The following is a 24,931-nucleotide window of genomic DNA, read 5'->3' on the forward strand; positions in this document are numbered from 1 at the left end:
GCTATAGTCCCTTGAATGGAATGTAAGTTCTTTGAGGGTAGTGACTGGAATTTTTAACCTTTGTATCCCTGCTGGCTAGCATGGTGGCTTGCAGATTGTATTTATTTAATAGATGTCTGTCGACATGGTCATCAAAGGTATTTGGCATTAAAAAATGAGGCTTGAGTGATATGTTAAAGAAATTTCAGTAATTGCCACCCCATAATAGGAGTGGGATTTGGGAGTAAGATCATAAAATCATAGATTAGATCTGAAAGGGACCTTGAAGGACATCAAATCTAATCCCACTCATGTTACAGAAAAGGAAACCAAACAATTAGAAAGGTTAATTGATTTACTTAGGGTCACAAGTCAAGTATCGGAGGTGGGATTCTTATCTATGTCTTCCTTATTCTGAATATAGCATTTTAACTACGACAACAGATTGTGATTTATTAATTTTTGTTTGTTGTTATATTTTTCCCAGTAATAATAATAATTTACATGTATGTGTATATATAAACACACATACATACACACGTATACGTATATGCACACACATACATACACACGTATACGTATATGCACACATATACATATACGTATATGTATATGTATATGTATATATCAGTGGCCTAGTGTAATCCTGTAAGAGGTGATGGTGGCCATCAGACACAGAAGCATAACATAAGGCCTAAATGAAATAGTGTTTATCTTTAACATAGCCCTTAGGTTACAGAAGGAGAAGAAGAGCTCAAATAAAGATGCAGTCAGATTTATAGGGAGAAGAAGGAAGAGGGAAAGAAGAGAGGGAGAAGAGAAAGGGAAGAGAGGGGAACAGAGAGGTCCAGTGTAGTTAAACCCCAAACCAAATCCAAATGACTAGCTAAGACACAGAACAAATCAGAGAAAACATTTGTAATAAAGTATAGTTCAATGCTTTTTGCAGTTGTTACGAGGCTAATGCAAAGACCAGGCAGTTAAGTGAAGAATCAGTAGTTTGCATTTAAGTTTCAGCATACAAACACACTAAAAAACAAAGGCAAAAAAGAAAAAGAAAAAGAAAAACCTATGCCCAAGCATATGTATGTTTGAATTTGGAAAGCAAGGGAAAGTTATACACTTCATCACCTTTAAAGATCAACCAACTTAGCGCATACTAATGCAAATGAAGAAGAAATTGAACTCACATTGAGCTGGAGCTCATCAGTCCATTGGCCGATGAGGCGGTAGCCAGGATTGGTGGTGTTTGTTATCTGGTACTGAAAGATGTCATAACGTCCAGGTGCATCCCCATTTTTGTTAAATGTCACTGGAGTGCCCGCACTGCCTGAAGGAGTCAAGAGCAAGAAAGGAACCAGAGTTCATAAAACCAAACTCAGTTGATTACTTTTGTTTTGTCTAAAAGACTTGAGAATAGAATTTCTGCAAGTGGAGAAGCCTTCCAACACCATGGTGTTTTAAATGGAAGGCTTAGGAGATGGTGGGGTGATTTCATCTCCTGCTTGCTGGTTTAAAAAAGGCTGGGGAGGAGGATGAAGACAGGGGGAAAACACCAAACCTTGCTTTCATCTTGCTTTGTACACACAGTGTGAAATATTAGAATCTTTCTCCACCCTACCGCCCCTCCCCACCTCTTGAGGGAGTTCTTTAGTGGAAATCAGCCCTGTGAATGGAGCCTCTAAATGATTTTTTCCCAGAAAATGTTCCATCTGCTTCTCAGAGATATTGCCGTCAGAAGACAGCCCAGGTTTGTGAGCCTTGACTGGCATCCAGAAATAGCTTCCTCCTCCACAATATGTTTTTATTCCAGTAATCTGCATGCAATCGGGATGAAAAGAACAGAAGAAACAATAGGGAGATGGATAGAATATCCCTTCCCCTCTCCATCTTTACATTTTTTTTTCAATTCTACTGTAAAAATTCTAATCATTTAAGGCTAACTTTACAACAGGACCATTCATGATTGAATATACTCACATATTTATATGTTGCTTTTATTTTGTCCATATAAGTAACACATTCTTCTTTCTATCTATGTATGTCACAATCCAAAACTAAATAGTAGCTAATGGCTATGGGGGGGGGGGTTATGAGGATATTTGTAAAAATAACCTTCTGTTTACACTTCTGTTGTCATGGCCAACAATTTGTTGGTTATAAATAACATGCTGATTAAGACATTAGTGGTCGTGAGTAACTAAGATTATATGTTTGAATTTTTGCACATTTGATCTTTACATGCTATACTCAACGAGATGAGTCGAGGCCTAGACCTAGCCAATATTTTCTTAGCAAAGAGTTGCTTAAGTTAACTAATGGTTATTCTTCTTGAAAAGACATAAACAGAAACCTTCATTGATTAATTTTCTAATTTTTTCCCCATTGCAGAAATTTCACTACTTGGTTGTTGATAAGGTTGTATACTATATTGTATACTACTTACATAAAATACTTCTGATATATACATGCATAAACTTATAAACTTATATGCAGACATGTGTCAAACATCACAGAAGCTGTTTACAATGAAATATAATGCAAGCTGTTTATATATAGATGTTGCCTTCTGATCAGAGCAAATGTGATCTATTAGTGTGAAAAGAAAATCTTACAAAAAACAATCTGAAGTGCTTTTCTATATGATTTAGAATTGTAGAATAATTATTTCAAGAAGCTATTGACTAAGTTCTATATGATTTCCCCCAAAAGCCCACTTATTTAATAATGTATTAAAATAGTTTAAAATCCGAAAGAAAAGACCAAGATCATGGCTAAGGATTAGGACAAAATCCTCTGTTATCCATTACTCTATTTCTCTCTCTTATTATTTTTAACTTCATTCTTCTAAAGAATTTTTAAAGAAGTTAGTTTCTACATCAGTGCTTAAGATTATTACTTCGTTTTGTATTATCATCCCTTACTAAATGGTAGGTAGTCAGTGAAACACATGTTTCAAAAGAGAGACTTAAGCAAGGTTCTTAGGTTTAATGTAAATGAGAAACTGGATACTGATTAAATGAAAGGAAATATTTTTGCACTAAAGTATAAGGGATAGAATGTAGGCCACTACCCAATGTGAGCTTTCAAAGCCTTTGCATCTAATGAACTTGGAATTTTTAAAGTGTCATGACAGATGAATGAAACCAGAAAACACATATGTACAATAGGTACATACACACACCATTTATATATGTATTGTGTACATATGTGTTTACATTTATATACACACATGATGAATATACATGGATACACATACATATACATACACACATGCATACAGGCACACACATATACATATATTATATATATGTGTATATATATATATACGTGTATATATATATACATATATATATATATACACACATGTATGCTTGAAAGGGGCTAACAAATATTAAGATTAACAAAAAACTGACCTATTTATCCTAGTCATATTTCTTTTGTAAAGTCTTATAGTTGAGTTAAAAGAAAATCCACTGTACAAGTAGAAGATGGGAAAAATATCACTAAAGAGGCATTCTGAAGACCAAGATCTGGAGGTTCCTGTTAGCTACAAGCTATATTTTAGTGAATATTGTGCTATGCAGTCCTACAGAAGGCCTACATGATTTAGACAACACTCAGACATGGTATCTTGGCCTCACTGAATGATGATTCTTTCATACTTTCTCTTAGTCAGAAATGTGTGGATAAATTTATTCACTTCTGGGTGCCACATCGTCTGAAAAGATATCGGTAATCAGGAGAGCACCCAGAAGAGTGAAGCAGGATAAGAGAAACACCTTGAGATTACATCGCATGAGAATCATTTGAAGGAATTCAGAGTATTTAGTCTGGAAAAGATGTGGGGCTGGTGCAGTGTAGTAACAACCATACTGGCACACCCAAGATGGCTGCTATTTCAGCCATCTTAAGGGTCTTATCTTAAGGGGGTCAATAATCTTCTTTTAATTACATAAAAGACAGAGGACATATAGAGAAGAGAAATAAAGACCAGGAGACAGGGCTCTACTGCCTGAATCAAAGCTTTTATATCCATCGTTGAATTGAGAGAGCCTTCACCTCTGAGCAGTTTGGGAGCTCTGAACATACGGCCACTCAGAGTCTCGACCAGGGAATCACAACATGTTTCTCATAAGCAAGCCTCTAAAGCAAAAACTCATCTCTCAGAATATATACTCTTTCATCTAATAGGTTCAGTGCCTAATTAAAAATTAACAAAAGGTGTCCTACAAGCAAGCAAGTTTCCCTGAATGGGCTCCACATGAAACCTATTGATGGGCGGGGAAGATCTTATTCCCCATTAACGTTACATGGGGGACTGAATATTTTTCAAACACATACATGTTTATCCTATTTATCCCACTGTTTCTACGTGGCTGCAGAAGGCAAAATTAGAATCCAGAGACAGATCTGAATTTGATGCAAGGAAAAGCTTCCTAATTTAATTAGAGCAATTTCAAAGTGGAATGAGCTACCTCATTGTAGGTCTTCTCGTTAGAATTCATCAGTCAAAAGCTAGACAATCGAATCTGATACATGATGGGTTTTGAGTTCTTGTCCAACACTGATATTCTGTAATCCTGAGATTCTGAGTGACCATTAATATAATTCTAATTTACATGTTTCAAATACACCTAGCATTTTAAATATATACATGCATATACATATATATATATATATATATATATACATATTAATTTCAAAGCAAATAATATCAAACCTTTTTTTGGTATTTTGGTTAGTTTTGCTTAACTGTTTTCCTGCTTCTTTTAATTATTTTTTAGTTATAATAGATTGTTCTCTAAGTGGTGGAGAGAAGAGAGATACAATGGGAAATGTAGGTGATATAAATTAATAGATATTAATAAAATATTTTCAATATGTACATGATCAGTACACAAAATAGTCCATTTAGACCCCATTTTCAAGAGTCCAATCATATTGGCTGGGCAGTATTCTTTTAGTTACTTGGAGAACCACCCCTTTAGCAGCAATGGGGAAGGTCAAGGTCATGATTCATTTAAATTCTTTCCAATTCATTTCAAGAGGTTGCCAGGCTACCCACCTCCAAAACAGAAGATGAAGTCAATAACCTGTGTCCTGGCAGGAAAGTATCAGAATATAGATGAAATACTTTTCTAGATATGGCCAATGCAGGTCTATACTTGACTGTGTGTATTTGAGTTCTGACTGCCTTTTTTTTTCATTATTTGCTAATGGTTTGGGTGGGAAAGAAAATAAATCCTTGTTCATTGAAAAAAAATAAAGCCCTCTAAATAAAAAAATGGGAACTGGAAGAACAGGATTCCTACAGATTATTAGGAAAAATGACTTGGAGACTTTTAAAAGCACATCTAGTTAAGGTTAGATTTCTGTTTTCTGTGATCCTAACAAAAAACCTGCAGAGTTTGTAGCCAGAAAAGTGTAACCTTGGATTCTCCAGGTCATTAGCAAGTTTTTTTTTAAAGGCTGTCATTTTGCATTGATATGTTAATAGTCAGACCCTTGCCTACTTTTTGCTCCGACCCTGGATACTGGAATGCGAGCTAAGTAACAGGACTTGAGTCTTTCATGAACTTTGAAGAAAAGTGGCTGTCAGAGGCAGGTGTGGACAGTATGATTTTATCTGAGGAGTTATGAGGAGGCCCTTTAGAGCCATTTGCAGAGATCATCAGATCACAAGAGAAGGACTTGTCAGGAGGCAATACAGTGCATGGTGTTTCTGTCCTCTCACATTCTTTGTTGGAGGAAATTATTCTTGTCCTGCCCTTTTCCATTCTCATTAAAGGTCTTGTTAAAAACATTAAGGTAGAATAGCTGAATACTTTATCTAAATGATGACTGGTAAGCAGGCATTGTGTGGCTCTGACCTTTTTGATGGATTCCATAATATGGTTCTCTTGTCATTTCAGCTCTTGCACTTTTCTCTTTTTTCCACAATTCACTGAATTTCTCAAAATTGAAAAGAGGAATTGTACTTTAAAAAATGTGCTTCTCATTAGGGGGAAAATAGGACAAGAAAACTTTCAGGGCAAAGAAACAAGAACAAAAATGATACCAAGGAAGAAAAAATGACACTTTGAGAATAAAGGGTGTGTTTATGAGTATGGGTGTGTAGTTAGTGAAGTAAAGTTAACCAGACTCTGGAGTGAGGATGGGGACTCAGTTAGGGGTGGAGGAGGAAAGAGAGGACACAGAGGGACATTGTGAAATATCATGGCAACATAAGCCCTCTTGCATATTCCCTACCTAAAGAGGCAAATCCAAATGAGAATCTTCCACAAAGAGACAATTCGGCAGTCAAAAATTGCCTTTGACCTAGATGCTCAGCCTGTCCCTTCTCCCTACTTCTCCATCTGCCAGATCCCCACAGCCAGCCAAGATATCCACTGTTTTGGAGGGAGGGATGGGATCATTGGCATGATCCACTCGCTGCAAGGAAATTCCCTCAAATAATGCAGATCAGAACTTGCTTTACACCTTCAAGTCTGATAGAGTGGCCCGGGATCCTAAGAAGTAAGGTGACTTGGCCAGGTTCAGAAAGCCAGCATGTGTGAGAAGCAGAATTTGAACTCAAGTTTTTCAGACTCCAAACCCAACACTTTATTCCCCATGCCAACCTGATCCCCTGTACTACACTGCCTTTCATACCATTTCCAAAATCTGGTTTGCATCTTTTGCCGAAAATGCAGAACTTGAGAAAATAACTAGCAAATCCGACTCTAACTATATAGCAGAAATGGTGTATTATTTAGAAACTGCCCACATTACTCTAACCATGCTGCTGTTGTTAATAGTAACAACAATAATAGCTAACATTTGTACAGCACTTGTTTTCAAAACCTCTTCATATATCATCTCATTTTATTCTCATGATGACATGTGAGACAGGTGCAATGAATATCTTAATTTTATAGATAAAGAAACTGAGATTGAGTGGTTAAGTGGCTTGCCCAGGATCACATAAACAGTCAGTTTAGAGGCAGGCTTAGCACTCAGGTCTTCCTAACTCCAAGTGGGGCAATCTATGGCCTTTACTGTCCTGCTGCCTTCCTGTGGGAAATTTAGCACAAGTTCCTAGGACTGAGCGTCTATGTATGGTGAAAAAAGCTAGAATGGTTATAGATTAGACTATGAAATGAAAAAAAGATATCAATGTCACAAAAATTACCATTGGTGATGGAAACAGTAAGACAAAGAGACTAATTAGCCGATCAGATGTCTGGGGCAAGAAGGCATGAAGTGCTATCAAGGCGATTTTTTCAGACAAATTCATTAAAGGACAGCAGAAGAGCTCTACCTTGGACTGCTAGACTCAAAACTCAGTGGTGGAAAAGATGCCAGATCATCCAGCACACTATGACTGTCATGCGTAAACCTAGAACACAACTAATTCATTTCTGGATAGGCCACCACTGGGAGCAGTGCGCTCCCTTTCTCTCTGTATATACATACATACATATATACACATATGTATGTTATATATTTATGTATGTATACATATATAATTTAAAGGCCACTGACAACATACATACATACATATACATGTTGTCACTAGCCTCTAAATTGGGTCACTTTGGAATAAAGTTCTGGTCTTCCTACCTATATTACTTTGTCTTAAAGTGACTCATTAATTAATTCTGCCTTACCATTGCACAAGAGGAGTTTCCATGCTTTGGAAAGGTGCACAAATTCCTTAAAGACACTAAATGATCATTCACTTAATCACTCACTTCATTGGAAGATGAAGATGACCACAAGATATTCCAGTAGCTTTTACTAGAGCTTCCAGGAGGTGCCTAATATGTTCATTAGTAGAAACACAGATTATTAACTCAAAGGACTATCAATTCTCTCCAACAAGCCACTACCCAAAACATTCCAATGAAATAACATTTTATTTGTTATCCCTTTCACCCAAGGCCTCTAGAGTTCACTTTCACTTACAGGTTAAGAGGACACTGAGAAGTTAAGTGATTAATTTGACCACATATAGGGTTAAGTTGTCAACAATGATCCATCCCTGGTAAGGCCAAACTGCATGATGCTTGGTAATCCTTTATTCTCCTTTTTGGCTAAGTATTTGGTAAAAAAAAAATCCCTTAAAGAGTGAAAGTTCTGCTGAGCACTGATTTCAATCTGGGATCTGGAGTGGGAAGAAAGTTCAGAGGTCAGTATTCAATTCCCAACTGAGACCCAAGGAACCCAAGGAAGCTAAGGGACTTGCTGGAGGCCACACAGGTATGAAGCAGAAGAAACAGGCTTGAACCCAAGTCCTCTGTCTCCACACTCGATGCTTTTCCCACTGTCTCTCTCTCTTTTCTAACCCCTTCATTTTACAGACAAGGACACTGAGGCCCTTAGAAGGGAAATGACTTGTAAAAGATCACACGACTAGTAAATGGCAGAGCTGGGTCTCAAGCTAAAGTGTATCAAGACTCCAAATCCCATCTTCCTTCCAGGGAGTCCTGTTCTAGGTTACCTAGCCACTACATTTAGGCCACAGGACTTAGTGCAAGGCCTGGCACAGGAGAAGTCCTCAATCAGTGCTTATTGATCGATTAATAGATACCTGATAGGATAGACTGCCAGAGTAGAACTAGAAATGATTTAGAAGTTGTCTAAAATTCTCATTTTACAAGCAAGGGAACTGAGGCAAAAATAAATGCAAGTCCTAACCCCACCTCAGAGGTTGTGAGTAGAATAAAACCAGCTAGCATTTATATATCAGATAAGGTCTGCAAAGTACTTTGCATGATATTTATCATTTGGTTTAAAACTGTAGAGGTGTGCATCCTTACTAGTATCCTTTATGGCTTCTGAAGTGGCTAGGACAACATGTTCTATCCTCCCCTTTAGCTGCCTATGGGAAACAGAATTCAAGTTTGACATTCTCATGGAGGCGAAGTGAACGTCATGAATGTCATTCTTGCATCTTAGAGGGTGGGGTGGGAATAAGCATTTATATGGAGCCTACTATGTGCTAGGCTGAGGGGAAAGTGAGGCTGGTGACCTTGCACGGCCCTCCCTCTCTCAAATCAAGGTCAAAGTGCAAGTCACGTCATCATTTCCCTGATGTCACGGTCGTCTTCGAGAAGGAAGGACAAACACAACAACAACTATGTGCCAGGCACTGTGCCAAGGATTTTATAATATTACCTCATTTGATTCTCACCACAAAACTTTGAGGTAGATGATAGTACTATCCCCATTTTATAATTGAGGAAACTGAACCAAACAGAGATTAAGGGACTTGTCCAGGGTCATACAACTGTTTAGAGTCTGAGGCCAGACTGGAACTCAGGTCTTCTCATTCTAGGCCCAGTGCTCTACCCACTGTGTCATCCGATTGTCCTAGCCATCAATATACACAAGTGAACACGATAAGGATGGGAAGTCTATACTCAAAGGTAGGGCCAGAGTAGTAGGATTTTCCTCTGTTCTACAGATAGCTTTGTACCTTTTTACAAAAAACTAGAAACTAAGCGGATGTCCATTGATTAGGCAATGTCCAACCCAAAAGCGGTACGGGGAACACAATGAAGCATTGTTAAGTATTCAGGAAGTTCAGAGGACTTAACCAATTGATCAATAAACACTCATTAAGTACGTACTTTGTACCAAAGCACTGTGCTAAGTGCTTGGGATGAAAAAAGAGGAAAAAGACAGTCCTCGCCTTCAAGGAGTTTACAATCTAATGGGGGGAGACAAAATACAAACAAATACACATACAGAGCAAACTATACACAGCATGAATAGGAAATAATTCATGGAGGGAAGGCATTGGAATTGAGAGTTGAGGAAAGATTTCTGTACGTGGTGGGTTTTAGTTGGGACATAAAGGAAGCCAGAGAAGGCATTAGTTGGATAGGGGGAGGACTTGAAAGAACATGAGAAGATTCATGTGAATAACTGCAAAATGAAATCCGAACTGGAAAACTATGACAACGTCAATGTCGATGGAAAGATAATGAAATGGATGCCCTATTCTGGGTACCTGAAAACAAAACAAACAAGCAAAAACCAAATAAGCAGTAACTGCACAGGAGAACGGGTGATGAGACACATCTCCCTGCTTACAGCAGCATCTAGAGAATGAATAGGGCAAAATGAGGTGTAGATTCTCAGACTCTGTCATATGATCTGATTATTCTGCTTAACTGCACTTCTTTTTTATAAAGGTAGGCTCACTTCTGGGGGGTGAGGTGAAGGTTTTCTAGAAATATTTATGATGAAAAATTAAAGGCATCGCAACTTTTTTTTTTTACATAATCATGCATCTATCCAACCTAGGTGAGAAATAACATTTTAATGAATCTATTATAGGCAGGTATTAGATGGTGGTTCTCTATTGCTATATGTATATAATGTGCACATGCATGTTGCATGTGTGCGGGTACTTACACATATGTGGATATGCATATACTGCACGTGCATGTGTGTAAATTTATATAAATATAAAACTGTGACACATCCCATGAGACTGATACCTATTCATGAATACTGGAATTACTCTCTACTCCCAATGATAATCTTAGAGTATTGCCCAGGACACTTAGAGGTGAAGTGACTTTCCCAGTGTGACATAGGAAGTAGGTGTCATAAGTAGGACCTGACCCCATATCACCAAAGTCAGAGGTCTCTCTCCGCTATGCCTCACTGCCATTCGGTGCCTCATTAAACATAGACTGTATAAATATATTTATCTATCTATTTAAATGTGTGCATAATCACATATATGTAGTCACTAAAATGCTACTTAGCTAATTCAAAGAAAAGACTTCAATGTTTAAAGAAAATTAGTTCACCTCCTCCCCCACCCTCCAGCAGCCCCTCCACATAAAGACAACAAACCCAAACAAACAAGGCATGAACAACATAAAAGCCAATGATAACAATATTAGACCAGAATGGAATGGCACAATTAATAATATACTAAATGATATCACCTCATACCCCAAAGGCTGGTTTGTATTGTTCGGACTCACCGTTAAAATTAACACTGCGAATATACTTCAGTAACTTCTTGCCCCCTGCCTGCTCCATCTCTGGACAGACACCAGGGTAATCAGCACAGAGATCCTTGTTCATATGGTGGAGGGCATGGGCCATGGCATACACCGAGTCAATCACAAACTGAACTTTGCCCTCCTGCTCATAATAGGAATCCTTTCCAATTCTCTCCTGCCCTGCACGTTAAAACAACAAACACAGAAAGAAAAGAATTTCTGGTAAGTAAAGAGTTTATTGTTTCTACTGCTGATTTTTTAAAAAATTTTTATATCACTTTAAAGAAAGGAGTGAGTCGGTGCCCCAAGGACTGGGAGATTCTGAACCACAGCTCCAATACTTTGGTACCAATATGTCTGCCTGTTTGATGGTGTATTCTCCACAAACCACTATCTCCGGCCCCCAACAAATGGAGCACCTTGTAAAATTTTAATTCTGTTTCACCTTTCAGTTGTATGAGACAAACGCTATGAATAGCACCCAACAGAATCACCACAGTCTCTACAATAAAGAAACACAGGACACTGAACGCAGCGATTCCTCAGAAGACAGAATACATTCCGAGAAAACAAAGCCCAGCTGGGACGGATGATACATTTCAATTTTTGAAACTTCTCTCTGAATGGAAGCCACTGAAGAAAAAAAAAAAGCAAGAATATTTTGTTTTGTTCTTTTTGTGTGTATATGCAAAAATCAAGGGCACATGGAAAATTTTAGCAAATAGGCACATTAGCAATTTAGTAACACGGAATTCTTCATTCCCACTCTGTTCTCTCTTTGAGCAAGCCCTAACTCTAGTGAACATCAAAACAGCTGATACTGATATGGCTTTTTAAGGTTTGCCCTTTCCATATGTTATTTAATTTGATCTTTAGGACAACTCTGTGAGGATGGTAGTATTATTACTGACCCATTTCATGTAAGAGAAAACTGAGGTTGAGGTAGGTTAAGTCTACAGATACTGCTCCAAGGAAGCTTGGGGAAATGGGTAGAGTCTTGGATTTTGAGTACAAGGATGGGAGTTCAAATCCTTTCATTGCTACTGAATACCTATGTGACCCTGGGCAAGCTCTCTGGAGTATAGTCTCTTCATTTGTGAATAAAGCAGCATTGAATTCAAAGACTAATAAGGTTCCTTCCAGCTAAGTGGCTTAGTTGATAGAATGGTAGACTTTCAACTAAAAAAAAAAAAAAGACGTCAGTTAAAATAGAACCTCAGGCATTTGCTAGCTATGGGACCCTCGGCAAGCCACTCCACCCCTCAGACGCAGTTGTTGTTAGCTATTTCAGTTGCGTCCAACTCTCCATGACCCCATGTGGGGTTTTCTTTGCAGATACTGGCGTGGTCTGCCATTTCCTTCTTCTTCAGCCACAGTTACTTCGTCAGTAAAATGGGGATAATGAAAGCATCTACCTTAAAGGGCATTGTGAGGATCACGTGATGTGACCTATTTCACATGCTTTGCAAACCTTAAAGCACTTTGTAACTGCTAACTTTATGCTATTGCTATTAAATTAGTCAAAGCACTAAGACTACTACCTTCTCTATGTGCATCTATACCTATGAACCAGGAGAAATTGTAGTGACAAAAATGATCATGGGCATTACTAAAAAGCTATGATTATGTGCATTTTCTTATATGTACATGGCAATATTCATAGTGAACACTCTTCATTTTTTTAAACCAGATCTGTGATTGATTTCAACTATAGAGAAGCTTTTGTCACCTCCTGGTTTACTTTCTTTTTATGGAGGGGGGAAGGCAGGGAGATTGGGGTTACTTGCCCAAGGTCACACAGCTAGTAAGCTTGTCAAGTATCTGAGGGAAGATTTGAACTCAGGTCCTCCTGACTCCAGGGCTGTTGTTCTACTCACTGTCCCAGCTAGCTGCCCCCTTGGTTTACTTTCAATTTCATCTCAAGAAATGTTCTATTAAGTACCTACTATTTAATCCAAGGGATACAAAAGAAAAAGTGAACCACTCATTACCATCTGGGACCTTCCATTTTACTGGAATCTTTCCTCACTTCAAAAATACTGACTGAGATTTTATTATATTGTTATTATTATTATTATTATTCATTTTTTGGCCACACAGCTAGCAAGTGTTAAGTGCCTGAGGCCAGATTTGAATTCAGTTCCTCCTGACTCCAGGGCCAGTGCTCTATCCACCACTGAGCTGCCCCTATACTGTTTTGGGGGGGAATATTTGTTCTCTTCATCCTTATCCTTAGAAAGAACCTTACACACTCTAGGTAAAATAATCATAATCGTAATTATAATCATATAATGAGGGTCCACAATAGATTATCCTGGAAGCATGAACTTTAATGTTTCAAAGATTGTTTTAACCATCTTTTGGTTTAGGAATGGCACCATTTTTACCCATACTGACCTAGAATTTACCATCAAGCTTGGTGCCTTTGTTCAACTGTCGTGCCACTGAAATCTCAGCTATAAAATTCAAATACAATTCACAACATTTCAATATCAGAAATCTTAATTTCTCATCCCACAGAAAAGTAAATCTTTTGGAAAGACCTACTATTCCAACTAGTCCTCTCATCTATACATCTATCTATCTATTTATCTATCTATCTATCTATCTATCTATCTATCTATCTATCTATCTATCTACCTATCTGTGTGATTTTGTCCAATATTATAGTAGAAATGGGGATAGAGGGAGGAATAGGAACCAGACTTCTGATTTCTTTCATTTTAGGAAACCTCCACATGAGTAATCTTCTTTTACCCAAGCAGGTCAAAACTTTTGCTGTGATTTATCATTTTAAAGAGTCATCTGGAGCACTCAGAGGTTAACTGACTTGCCCTAAGCCTTGAAAATAATTATATAAAAAGAATATGATTTTATAGAAAAGTTAAGGTTTGCAAAATGCTTTATGTATGTTATCTCACTTGGTCTCCCCAACAACTCTCTGGGGTAACTTAATATCATTATCCCCATTTTCCAGATGAGGAAAATGAGGCCAAGTTAATCAGCCTGCTCACACAGCTAGCAAGTACTTGAAACAAAATTTGAATTTAAGTCTTCCTGACTACAAGCTCAAAAAAGGCTATCACCTAGCTGAAGCCAAGTACATAGGCAAATTAATAGGGTGAGTAAAATCCTTCCCCAACCTCTCTTAATTCAAATGCCTAGTCTTTGTTAATTATCTCTTATTTATCCTGCAGACTAGCTTTATTTGCATAAATGTGTTTGCACATTGTCTCCTTTTGACAAAAGACAATCTTTGCCTTTTGCCTCTCTTTGTATCCCTAGTACTTAGCACAGTACCTAGCACATAGTAGGTGCTTAATAAATGTTTGTTGATTGACTGATTTAAATCCATGCCAAAAGGGAGCAGACAATACTGACCATGGGATATTCATATCTGAGGTAAAAGAGGGAAAGAAATGTAACAGAAATTAACAAAGATCTTCAGAGAATGCAGACATTTTCATACTCATCAGAAAGGTACATCTTCAATTAGTTAATATAGGTTTGAAAAACTGGCCAAATATTTGCTAAATGAGATGATTTCTAGGAGTGGAAAAGGTCAATTTTGTCTTCATACACAGTATGAAAACCTCAAACCTTAAAATTCATTTGCCTACATTTCATTCCATGAAAGTTTTTAATATACTACAGGATGGCACTTTCTGCAAAGTGAATTGATTTTGTTGAACAAAAGGATAACAATAATATAGACTTGAATGACTAATGCTAAATAGTTGTCTTAGATCAGGAAGGACATGGCCTGAGAAGAACATTTAATTATCACAAGTAAATTATCTTTAGAGAGCTTCAGTCTCACACTATTGATAAGGTAGGCCACAGATTCTTTTTTCCACATAACATCCATGTTCCTTGTGAAGCATTTATGTCAATGAGTAGGTGAGTTGGTTTTCCCCTTCTTTAGGAGAGCCATGATCCATGATTCTCTACACTGCTGTTGCCCAGGGCTCTGTGTAGTTGGGCACCTGGATTCAAATGATGACTCTGTTACTCAGCATCTGTGTGACCCTGGGTCATTTCCTTGACCTCTCTGAGCCTCATCTATAAAATGAGGAGAGCTGGAAAAGATGACCTCTAAGGATCCTTCCAGCTCTAAAACTATGAGTCTACGATCCCCTCAAAATGATTATAATCATACATGACAATTGAAATGAATCACAGAATCACAGAGCTCAGATGTGGATGGAACGACAAAAGCCACCTGGTCTAACCTGTTTTCCTTTCACAATGGGACTAGGAATGGTAAGTCCAATCATTTCCAAATCTTTTTATTCCAAGTACTCTTGGTTGATATACGTGTATTCCCAATGTCATTTTCACCATAGACTACAACTCCATTTGCCACCCAACCTTTCATCAAAATGGCTATAAAAATTAAAATGTACCGACTCACTCATCACCTCCTTATTTTTTTCTCTACCCACTCTTTGGTGTATGGACCAGTGCCTGAAACCATTGCCAAAAGGCAGGCAGCAGGAGGGAGAGTTACAAGCAAAAGGCTGGGATTGACTCCAGGTTTGCCGTGGTGGTAAATTCACCTCTCCCACTGAGAATCCCGCCTCCAATAACACAAATTTGATTGCAATGGGATCATTAATATTATAACATTTTTCAGTGGCTTAGGACTTAATACTGTGCTATTGCTTCAAGAAGAATACAAGAAAGGAACAAAAACAGCAACTTGCCACAAATCCTCATTTTCAACTATTTTCCATTGGGGATGGCTCCTGGAGGGCTATTTAATTTTCACTTATGACTGTTTTTTGTCTGTAGTTTCACTTCCAACTTCAAAGTAATTGCAAGTTAAAATATATGGAGTTAGGCAAACTCTATGTAGGCAATAGTCTCATGCATGCTTCACACAGGGCAAGGCAGCTGACGGGGAGACTGGCTCTGCTCACAGACCTCACATACATATGTGGAACATCAGCTCATATGGCATGAATTCTCAGAAACAAGTATTGAACATTTGGGGGGTTCCCAGAAATCACAGCATAACTCAGCCTAAGTGGCTGGCTGTGGCACAGTCTTTCCAACTTGTTTAGTGAAGGCCAGAAAATTTTGAGTTTTTTAAAAATACCAGGAATCAAAAAACATGGATTCTTAGGGGGAAAAAAAAGGCTCACAGTTATCTTTCTACCATTTATTTTCCCTTCTGCTGCTTTCAGTAGCTGGCCTTGTGTTTTATGAAATACTATTTGCTACTTCAATGGAAAATTATGTGATTGCATGCTATTGATCAGCATTGGAATGAGGATAGTTTTTCCATCCTGCCCTTGAACAATTGCCTACTTCATAACCATCTACTCCCTCAAGTAGCATCATTTTATTCATCATTCATCTATTAATTCATTCATTCAACAAGTACTTATTAAACACCTTTTATGTTCCAGGTACTGTGTTGGAAATACAAAGACAAAATGAAAAACATCCTGCCCTCAAGAACTTTACCTTCAATTGGGAGTATGCAACATGTAAACAGATATATCAAGATGCTCTAATTTGATGGGGAAAAGAAAATTGACAGCAAGTGGATGAAGAAAGGCTTCCTATAAGAGTTGAGTCTAAAAGTTAAGGTTTCCTAGAGTCAAAACTGAGGAAGGATTGCATTCCAGGCATTCAAGATAGTCCTAAAAAAGGAAATGGAATGTCAAGTTCAACGAAGATCAGCAAATAGGTTAGTCAAGTAGGAATAGAGATTTTTAAGGAGAGAATGTGAACTGAACATGAAAAAGTCTGTTAAGAGTTAGACTGTGAAAACCTTTAAACACCAAGCTAAGGGGTATGAATGTCATCCTAGAGAGAACAGACAATGAAAAAAGATTCTTGACAAAGAACTGATAGAGGCAGACCAGTACTTTAGATAATCTTCCCAGTTGTTTAGAAGATGGATTGGAGAAAGAACATTTAGAGGCTATTGCCCAGGAGATAAGTGATGGAGGCTTACACCAGATATTTCCACTTAGAGTGTCCAAGAGCTTCTCTATTTAGGGCCTTCTTCATTTTCCTCTTCCCTCTACCTGTGGTAGCATGAAATGTGTCTCAACACCACCTTAAATTTACCCATTTGCAGTAGATTGGTAGCAGAATACTAACACGTAACAGTGGCTTGAAGGTCAATTTTTAAAATATTATTGATAACTCTTGTTATCAATTATTCATTATTGATAAATCTCATATTTAATCACAGTCATTTTCCACCTAATCCTTTCCGATTGAACCCTTCCTTTCTGACAAAGATAATCAATTAATTAGAATTATCTATTAAATGCACCACCACCACCACCACCATCCCCATCTCACAATATATACAATATTATGTATTAGTAGTCCCCTACTCTTCTGGCCTGAAGCAGAATGTATGTGTTTCATGATTGCTTCAATGAATTCCAGGTTTTTGAAAGTAAGATGCTTGCCATTACCAACAACAACCCACACCATCAGAAACCCTGAAAATTTATTGGCATAATTAGCACATAAACACATTGTGGTGATATTCAGTCATTCAGTAAGGATTTACTGCATGCTTACTCTCTGCCTGGCACTGTGCTAAAATCTAGGGATACAAAGAAAAGCATTCTTGACCCTTAAAGTTTGTTAATTATAGTCCATTGATCTCTACCCTACTGGTTAGCAAGAGTAAATTTCTTTTCTTTTTCAATTCTAAATTTAATATTTTATTTTTCCCCAATTGCACATACAAACAATTTTAACACTGAAAGAAGTAAATTTCAAATAAAGAGGTTCATAGGCAATAGCAAAGCCATCAAATTATAGGAACAGAAGGTATCACTAAGTGTCATTTAGACCAGTCTGCATCATTGTGCCACAGATTGACTTAAAAAACCACAAATTAACATTATTCACATTGTATTGTATTTTTATTCATTTTGTTAAAATATTTCCCAATTCCATTTTAATCTGGTTATACTTCGGAGTTTGCAAACCACTTGGCCACAAGTTTGACACATACAAATTTTAGACTATCCCTCTTTATAAAATGTGATGCTTGTACAGAACCATAAGATTTTTTACAGTACATGCTAATATGCTATATGTAGTTCTGGTTATTATGTACACATTAAAAAGATCAAACAAATCTGGAAAAGAGAGAAGAGCATCAAAATTGGCAACAAATTGGCATCTACTATAAATTTGTGACCCAAAAAGGTACAAATGAGCAATTTAAGTAGGGCTTGAAGGAATTTGATAAAATCAGATATGTTATACCCATATGAATTTATTATTTGAAGTTTGGGAAACATTCCTGATCTCTTAAATCTGACATGTGTAACAATACGCTGAGTCAGGCCTGACTAAGGCTAGCTTGGGGGTTAGGATCAGGATTGAAAATAAGTCAGTCATAGACTTTAACCCAAGATGACTTAACAATAGCACCAAAAAAGGTACTTAGTAAAGATTCAGTGTTAGTGTAGGGAAAGAAGCTCCACTCAACTGCAATTTGCCATGCTGAATCAGACAGGAAATCCATCAGACTCGATAAGGGAATAAGCTGGGGGTCTGGGGATTTATGCCTTCAACCACTGCAAGGTTATGTCAATAGTTTGAGCCTTAGTACCCTGAGCCAATTAAGTCTCAGGGTCAGTCTTTTTAGGGAGGAAATGCCTATATGGCAGGGATCTTGAAATCTTACTGTCAGAGATGTTGCTTATAGCACAAATAACAATTTAATTAAATTATTATTTTAAAAAAGTTGTTAGCCACATGCTTTGTGCAAGGTAATGTGTAAGGCTGCGAGATTACAATAAAACAATGAAACAGTCCCTGATCTCCAGGAGTTGATATTATCCTAGAATATTTTCTCTTAGACACAGTCTCATCCCAGCCAGTTACCTTTTTAAAAAAAATAAAAATCCAATTTCACTGAGGTAGGGAACTCCCAGTGAAGAAACTTTCTCTTACCAAAGCAGGTCAGCATTTCTTCCACAACTTAAAGAGTTGCTTGGGGACATAAAGAAGTTAAATGATTTGTCCCATACAGCCAGTATGTGTCCAAAGCAGGACTGGTGTCTTCTTGATTAGATTTTTCAGACACCATGGAACATTACCTCTCCCACATTCTCTTCCACTCAAGTTATTTACATTTGGGATTTTTTAAAGTTCAATTTCATTTAAAATTTCAGTTTTAATTTTGCCTTTCAATTCATCACCTAGATGATAACCATTCTTGAACTGGACGTCTCCAGTGAGCTTGCTCTAGATTGTCTCTGCTGGTACAAACTGCACCCCTTCACCCTTAAGTCAAAGCTCCCCTTTTTAACTGTTTCTCTCTACAGTGATTTCTTGGAGTAGACTCCATGTAAGAATCTCCTCTGAGCTGTCTCCTAGATGAGCTGCTCCTAGTCCTAGTACCCAGACCTTCCTCAATCAGCTGAGAGTTTTTCACCTGGTTTAACCTTTACATTCATCCAGCTTCACTTTCCTCAAGCTTTTCTGCCTTCTCGGCACTTGTCCTATAGTCCTGGAATGATGTAATTGACTCAGTTATTTCCAATCCATCTCCTGAGTTGGAGCTGGCGAGTGCCACTGTGAAACATCTCTTTTAAAGGACCAGGTCAATCTGGGCACACAATAAACTGTGTTAGGCACAAGATTACCAGAAAAAAAACTATATTTGCAAGTCAAACAAAATATGTGTTCAAATCTGGACCCAGTAAAATCATATGCTAAAGACTGATTAAGTGAAGTAACATTCAATTCAGGAAACATTAAGTACCTACTATGTGTCAGGCACTGTGCCTAGTTGTAAGGATACAAAGATGAAAATGAAGCAGTTCCTGCCTTTAGGAAATTTAATTCTATTGCTCATACTCCCAACATGTATGCATAATATAAAGCATAAACAAAGGAAATACTTAGTAATTGAAAGATAAAGTGAGATAACACTTGAGAAATGTTAAGCATTTTACAATGCCCAGCACATAGTAGGTACTTTATAAATCCTTAGTTTAAAAAAATTGTGGAAGGGAAGTAGCACTGATAACACAGAAAATCAAGAAAGGCCTCTTATAGGAAATAGTGCTAGAGCTGGATCATTGAGGCAGCCAGGGATCCCAAAGGGGAAAGGGAAGAATGACATTGTTAGTCAGTACAAAGATAGCAAGCAGGAAATAACACATCATGTTTAAGGAACAACATGGGAATATAGAGAGCATGAGGGCGAAAGATGTGAATGTGGAAGGAGGAGGTGCTGGATTGTGGTGGGCTTTAAATACCAAAAAGAGGAGGGGTTTGCATTTTACCTGAGAGAAACTAGGTTGCCACAGATGCTTCTTGAGAAGTGGAGTGACATAGTGAGAATACCAATTGGGTAGCCGTGCAGATGGTTTGGAGAGGGACTGGAGGCATGGGGGCCAATTGTGAGGCTAGAGGAACAGCCCAGGCAAGAGGTAATGGGGACCTGGGATGGTCATGGGGATAGAGGGAAAGGGAGAGATGAGAGATGTGGGGTAGATTCAAAAGGACTTGGCAGTGATGAGATATGAAAAGTGAGGAAGACTGGAGAGTGGAGGATGATTCAGATATTATAAAACTGGGTAATTAGAAAATGGTGGCTGGGGCAGCTAGGTGGCACAGTGAGTAGAGCACCGGCCCTGGAGTCAGGAGGACCTGAGTTCAAATCCAGCCTCAGACACTTGACACATTTACTAGCTGTGTGACCTTGGGCAAGTCACTTAACCCCAATTGCCCTGCCAAAAAGCAAAAAAATAAAAAAATAAAAAAAAAAGAAAATGGTGGCACCTTCAAAAGAAGTTAGAAAAAAATTCTGGAAGTGTGGGCTTAGGTTAAAAGATAAAGACTTCCATTTTTGACATACTGAGCTTGAGATGCTTTGAGATGCAGGTGGAAATGCCCAATGGGTGGTTGATGATGTTGGACTAGAATGCAGAATGGAGAGGAATTAGTAATTGGATTTGAAAGTCATCTACATACATAACAGATGAACTCACAAGAGTTCCTGAGGTCACTAAAGGAGACAGTGTAGAAAGACAGGAGAACCAGGAGAGAGAGCCATGGGAGAGAGAATTCAGAACATGAGCCTAAAAATGGACTGAGGAAATAAAATACAGTCAGAGTTAGAAGGAGAATCAGGGGAGAGTAGGGTCACAAAAACAAAACAAAACAAAAAAAAAAACAGTGAGGAGGCTGTATCAATGTCTATGAGTTGGTCAAGAGTCCTATAGTGAAGAGTAATCAAGATGGATGAGGACCTTTCGACTTATCTGTTAAGGAATTGTTTAGTGACTTTGAAGAGAGTTATTCCAATTGAGTAGTGGGATTGGAAAAAAGATTGCAAGGGGGTGAAAAGTGGGTGGGATATGAACAAATGGAGACAACAAGCTTGGAAAACTTCTTTTCCCCTCTAGGAGTTAGTGAAAAAGAAGAGAGACTTAGAACAATATCTTAATAACTGAAATTTATATACTGCTTTTCACATAAATTAAAGCCAGACTCTCACAGCACTGTGAAATATGTGTGACAGGTATTTTTATTATCATTCCCATTTTACAGAAAAGAAAGCTATGACTCATAAGTCTGCCTAGTTTATGATTACACATTTAGGCAGTGACAGAAGTGGAGTTTGAACTCAGGTTTTCTTGATCCTAATTTAACTGCTTTATCTGCTCTACCACCTTGCTTCTCAGCTGATGTGACTCATAATGAGAAAATCCAGAAAATACCAGCAATCTCTTAAGAGAAGAGAATAGAATTGACTTATGTGAACTGAAAAGAGAAGGCACCATATGCTAGACAAAGAGACACGAGCCTAACAATTGTTGGAACTGATAGCTCATAAAGAATCTATAAAATGATGCACATACTGGGTGATGAGCTCACGCCCAGGCTCTTTAAGTGACCTTAGTGAATAATTTGATTAAGCAACAGTTTTAATAGCATCTATCTTATTGGACAAGTGTGAGCCCGCTCTTAAGACTCAGAGGACTTAGCTCAGTTCTTACTCTTACTGCTGCCACAAATATTAATAAGATTTGATGAATGTGATTTTTTCTGAAGGGGGAGAATCTCAGCAAAATGAAGCCAAGGGCGGCAAATACTTTTTAAGCACCTACCATGACTAAGGCACCACAATGGAAGCTTTGTATGAAACAATGAAGTAAGGCATTGATCTGTCCTCAAAGGAACTTACAGTCTAAGCTAAGGCATCTCCTCAAATAACTATGACCTAAGGTAAAAAAGAAAAATGTTAAGTACAAAAGAGGCTCAAATAAAGTTCTAGGAGGAATTTGAATATGGAAAGATCACTTTCATCTAAGAGCTACTGACTGGATGGCCAGGTGTACCTTGCCAATTAAAAACATCCTTTTATCTACCATTTGCAGACCCTTAAGACATATCGAAACCAGAAACAAGAATTGTTAAGTGGAAAATGAAAGAAAAAAAATCTCGTTTCAGATTGCATGTCAATAGATACACACCAATGATAGACTAACCTACATTTGCAGGAAGCAATTGTTAACATTGACCCAAGACATTTAGATTTTTATTTGTACATAAAATGGGCAAAAACAGAATTATGATGGGGCTCAAAACAATCAAATAACCCTTTGCGTTGCCCTATGAATTCCCTTCCTGGCACTGGAGAATCTGGGTATCCCAGAAGCACAGAAGAGGTAATCTCTTAAAATTATAACATTGTAGATTATATAGGATTTAGGAAGTGATGAAATCTATTCCTTTCCCTGCAACTTTGCTTGGTCGACAAGGTAGGTACTGTATCAAACCAGTCTTGGCTGATCCTACCCCATTGAGTGTTGTGTGGAAAATTTGGGTTTCCCCTTGGTTAAATACCCTGGGGATCGTGTGAAGGAATCACATGCTACCCTGGCTTTGGACTCAGGACATGACCTCAGTCTGTCTCTGATGCTTGCTACCAGTGCAATGCTGGACAAGTTGCTTAAATTTTCCGTGTCTCAGTTTCCTTCCTCATCTATAAAATAAGGAGTTAGTTGGCCTCTAAAAGGCCTGCTCCAATCTTGAATCTATGATGATCTGTGTGATGACACGCTTTCCTATCTTCTTCAGCAGATTGTCCCCACTGTCACATTCCCTCTCCCACCTCCAATCTTCAGTCTTTCCTTCTCTACTACCTACAAATTTATGTCTCCTTTCATTTACAAACAAAAAATATAATGGGTTCCTTTCATGCCTATTATGCTATAGCTGTCCTATTCTCAACTTTTGTTGTTGTTTAGTCACTTTAGTCACAGCTAACTCTTCCTGATCTCATTTGGGATTTTCTTGGTGAATATACTGGAATGGTTTGCCATTCAATGCTCCAGCTCATTTTACAGATGAGGAAACTGGGGCAAACACAGTTAAATGATTTGTCCAGGGTCACACAGCTAGTAAGTGTCTGAGGCCAGATTTGAATTTAGGAAGATGAGTTTTTCTGAATCCAAGCCTGATGCTCTATCCACTGTATCACCAGATGCCCCCCCCCCCCGCCCCCTCAGCTAAACTCCTGGGAAAAAAGCCACGTATTCTCAAATTAATTTCTTATCCTCTCACCATCTTTGAAACCCTCTACAACCTAGTCTCTGAACTTATCATTCAACTGAAACTTTTCTCTCCAGGGTTACCAATGACCTTTTGAATGCCAACTCTAATGACCTTTTCCCTTGACCTTACAATGACTTTTTCTAATGACTTTTACTATTCTCAACCCTTATGCAATGTTGGACACTGGTAGCCACCTCATCCTCTTGGAAACTCTCTCCTTTTTGAATTTTCATAACACTTTTTTTGCTTAGTTCTTCTCCTACATATTTCACCACTCCATTCCACAAATCTTCCTTTTTCTGGATCTTCATCCTTGCCACACCCACTAAGAATGAATGTACTACAAGGCTCCTGGGCCATGTTTTGCTTTCTTTTTATACTCTCTCACTTATTGGTCTCATCACTTACCATGAGTAAATTACCCTCTCCCAGAAGACTCCCAGATCTATATTTCCAGCTCTACTCACAGTCCAGCAGCACAGATTTCTTATTGGACACTTTGAAGGAAATGACATCTCAAACTCATGTGCAAAAGTGAACTCTATGTCCTTTTTCTTAAAACCCATCAATTAATCAATAAACATTTATTAAGTGCTTACTATGTACCAGTTGCTGAGTTAAGCACTGGAAAACCCATCTTTTTATGAGCCCAGAGACAAAAAGAGGGTCAAGGGCAGAACTTTGAAGAACATTCATATGAAAATATTCAAAATAAGGATAATTTGCCAGCACAGAAAAGATGAGTAAACCAAGAGAAAGACCTAGGGAATGAAGCTAAGGGAAGAGAGGATAACATAATAGAAGAGTGTGACTATTAGTATCAAAAGCTACATAGAAATCAAATATGACTTTAAATAAGAATGGCATGCCTTATCTCCATGATATGACAATCTGTTAAAAATAAGAATGCTTAGCTCATCAGTTCATCATTTTGTCTGTGTATACAATGACCCAAACACTGGTGAATAGATGTTTTCTCAGAATCGACCACGTTTGTCATTGTGCAGACACAGACATTTTCCAAATTATTCATTATCACTTTTGTGGGGATGGCGAGGAAGTAAAGACCTTTTTATTGATTTCTATTTACTCAGTATGCATAGTTTATGTCAGGAATAGGACTGACTGGAAGAAAAAATGCATACCAAAAAACACCTAAAAAAACACTCAGAGACATGATTCTATTGTGACTGATGGTTGTAAAAAAAATTGAAAATGGGGCAGAGGCAGAAAAATGTTTAGAAAAGCTGGTGTTTTTCTGCCAATTGTCTTACTTGGAATTAAAAAAAGGCTCCACTCCCTCCCCTTTGTTTTTACTGCATTATGGAAAAAAAAGAAAGGACCCAATTTTATTGTCCACTTGTGCTAACTAATTA

General features: G+C 37.9%; 1 protein-coding gene across 2 annotated transcripts in view; it reads right to left on the bottom strand.

Annotated features, from left to right (window-relative positions):
* GRM7 (glutamate metabotropic receptor 7) overlaps nucleotides 1-24,931 on the bottom strand; it is a 1,033,386-nt gene that overhangs the window by 329,502 nt on the left and 678,953 nt on the right. For both annotated transcript variants that reach the window (XM_036739727.1, XM_036739726.1), the window contains exons 6-7: nucleotides 10,971-11,171; nucleotides 1,170-1,309 (exon numbers count right to left, since the gene is read on the bottom strand). In XM_036739727.1, coding sequence (XP_036595622.1) covers nucleotides 1,170-1,309; nucleotides 10,971-11,171 — 341 coding nt within the window. The remainder of the gene's footprint in view (nucleotides 1-1,169; nucleotides 1,310-10,970; nucleotides 11,172-24,931) is intronic.

This window comes from Trichosurus vulpecula, chromosome 9 (assembly GCF_011100635.1).
Source record: "Trichosurus vulpecula isolate mTriVul1 chromosome 9, mTriVul1.pri, whole genome shotgun sequence".
In the NCBI taxonomy this organism is placed as follows: Eukaryota; Metazoa; Chordata; class Mammalia; order Diprotodontia; family Phalangeridae; genus Trichosurus; species Trichosurus vulpecula.